This window comes from Nematolebias whitei, chromosome 13, assembly GCF_014905685.2.
Source record: "Nematolebias whitei isolate Nwh7 chromosome 13, NemWhi1, whole genome shotgun sequence".
Taxonomy (NCBI): domain Eukaryota; kingdom Metazoa; phylum Chordata; class Actinopteri; order Cyprinodontiformes; family Rivulidae; genus Nematolebias; species Nematolebias whitei.
In genome coordinates, this window is record NC_056510.1 from 13,785,397 (window position 1) to 13,787,691 (window position 2,295).

Sequence of the window (2,295 nt, forward strand, 5' to 3'; positions counted from 1 at the left end):
TATATATATATATATATTTCCCCTTCCCCCATGTTTTTCTTTTCCTATCTAAACAAAAAAAGCTGTGCCTCCCACAGGGCCGCGGCCTCAGACACCTCCGTCCCCCCCATGTCTGTCTGTTTGTTTTACTTGGATGGGTTGTACTGGAACGTAATTTAGTGGTGCTTCTATGCAATGACAATAAAGCTGATTCTGATAACTTCCCCCATTACAAAATGCATACAAGCTGACGATATATCACCACACATGGTTTGATTTAAACACACGTTCCTAAAGGCCTTGCACTCATCGTTTATATAATCAGCGTATAATACACATCTAATTTACTTAATCTGTGTCTTGGACAAGTTCTTTCAAATTACACTGTTACTGACACTGATTTGCACAATAACAGAAACACACCTGGCATTAGGGAGAACAACCCACCTCGCGTTTAGAGGCAAAATCAGCAGGTAGTAAAACAGTATAGCTCACCAAGGATAGTAGTGATGTGCTGATTTAAAGGTGTTCACTGCAGCTTCATAGAGATCAAGTGTGTGCAGCATCTTTGTTCACAGTTTTAAAAGGAAAAACTGAAAACTGCTCATGTTTTTTGTTTATCATTATTTATTTTGTTTGTTTTTTTGTTTGATGGTGTGAAAACTTTGTATGATCACTATTTGAAATAGAAAAATAAAGGACATATTAGTGAATCAATAAACCGCAATACTTTTTTTTTTTGACGACTTTGCAAAATTCACACTAAACGTGCTTAAAGTGCTCTCATTTTAAAGCGGTTTAATTCAGGTGAAGGTTTGATTTCTGCCAATGAAGTTATTACTTTCACACCCGCTCTCCCCATGCACTACTCCCATCAGCATAAACTGCATGCACCCGATAAGCGGAGTGATTGTCAGAGACAAGGTGATTGCTCCAGGCAGTGTGATCTGGTAATTGCTTCAATTAGCACATAATATGTTTTTTTTGTGCCTTATTTGCTTGTAGCTTATTACAAACTTGAGTGGAAAACAAACAAAAAAAGGTGTTAAGTTATTGATCATAAAGCATGTTTTTTCTTCAAGTTATTTAAAGCAACTGTGCTCTTATTAGCCTAAAAAACTCTATTTATTTATGTAAGAGGAAAATGTTTTATTGCCTTATCAGAAGAGCCAAACCAGATCATGGACAATTAAACAAGCCATTAGTTATTTTATGACTTTCATTGATTTTTCAATTATTAAGCTGTTGAAAATGTCAAGCGGTGGAGGGAGAGGACAATATATTAGCTAACAATTACAAATACTTTGTGTTGAAGGGGAAACAAATGATTGAGTGTTCAGTTAGACAAACTCAATAATTATCTGGAGGTTTGGATTGAAATGTCAACAGGCTTAAAAAAAATTGCAGTGATTTTTTTTTAATTTCCAACTAAAAAAAGCAGTGTTCTTAAAAAAATTTCAAAATACCAGCAACATTACAAGAGCAAGCATGACAATTCTAATCAATCTGAATGCATCCTTGCCTGGACAGTGCACGAAGCACGGCTGCTCCATCTCCTGAAGGAGCTGCTGCTGCTTCACATCCCCACAAAGCTCCGTCTCTGCTAGCTGAGGAGGAGACTCGTGCCAGTTCCCCCAGTGGATGACACACGACAGGTTCCTTGTTCGCAGCCCCTCACCGCACTTTGCACCCTGCAAAGATGCAAATGCAAACTGGTAATATTTCAATGCATGTACAATTCATCCAGTTGTTCCTGTTTTTTGTTGCCTATGGCTGAAAAATGAAAAGCAGGCTATGATGTTTTGGCCTTTGTAACAGACAAAAATATCCATAACAGTTGTTTTTTTGTTAGAAATTGAACTTTTTTTTCCAATAGTTGCTGAGAGTCATTAACCATGCACTCTCAGAGCATGGAATATTGTAATATTGCATGAGCTTGTCCACAATGGTATTTTTAAGGTTTGACCAAAATGGCTTTGATGCCATCTTGCACATCATAAAATAATCTGAGTCTAAACCCATGGCACGAAAGGAGTTGGCTGATATGCATTCCCTTACTTTAGGGCAGCTGTGGCTGAGTGGTTAGAGCATTCACCCTCCAATGCAAGAGTTGGGGGTTCAATGCCACCAGCAGTCACATGCTGAAGTGTCCCTGGGCAAGACATTGAACCCCTCATTGTCTCTGATGTGTGTCCCATTGGTGTATGAATGCAATCTAAAGCTCTGATTAGACTTTGTAGGTAGGTAGGTAGGTAGATAGGTAGATAGGTAGATAGATAGATAGATAGATAGATAGATAGATAGATAGATAGATAG

At 38.1% G+C, this 2,295-nt stretch overlaps 1 protein-coding gene across 1 annotated transcript in view; it reads right to left on the minus strand.

Annotated features, from left to right (window-relative positions):
* Positions 1–2,295, minus strand: part of thsd7ba (thrombospondin, type I, domain containing 7Ba) — a 134,284-nt gene that overhangs the window by 11,141 nt on the left and 120,848 nt on the right. Inside the window, exon 21 of the mRNA XM_037686118.1 lies at positions 1,502–1,670. Within this exon, the coding sequence (XP_037542046.1) occupies positions 1,502–1,670 (169 nt within the window). The remainder of the gene's footprint in view (positions 1–1,501; positions 1,671–2,295) is intronic.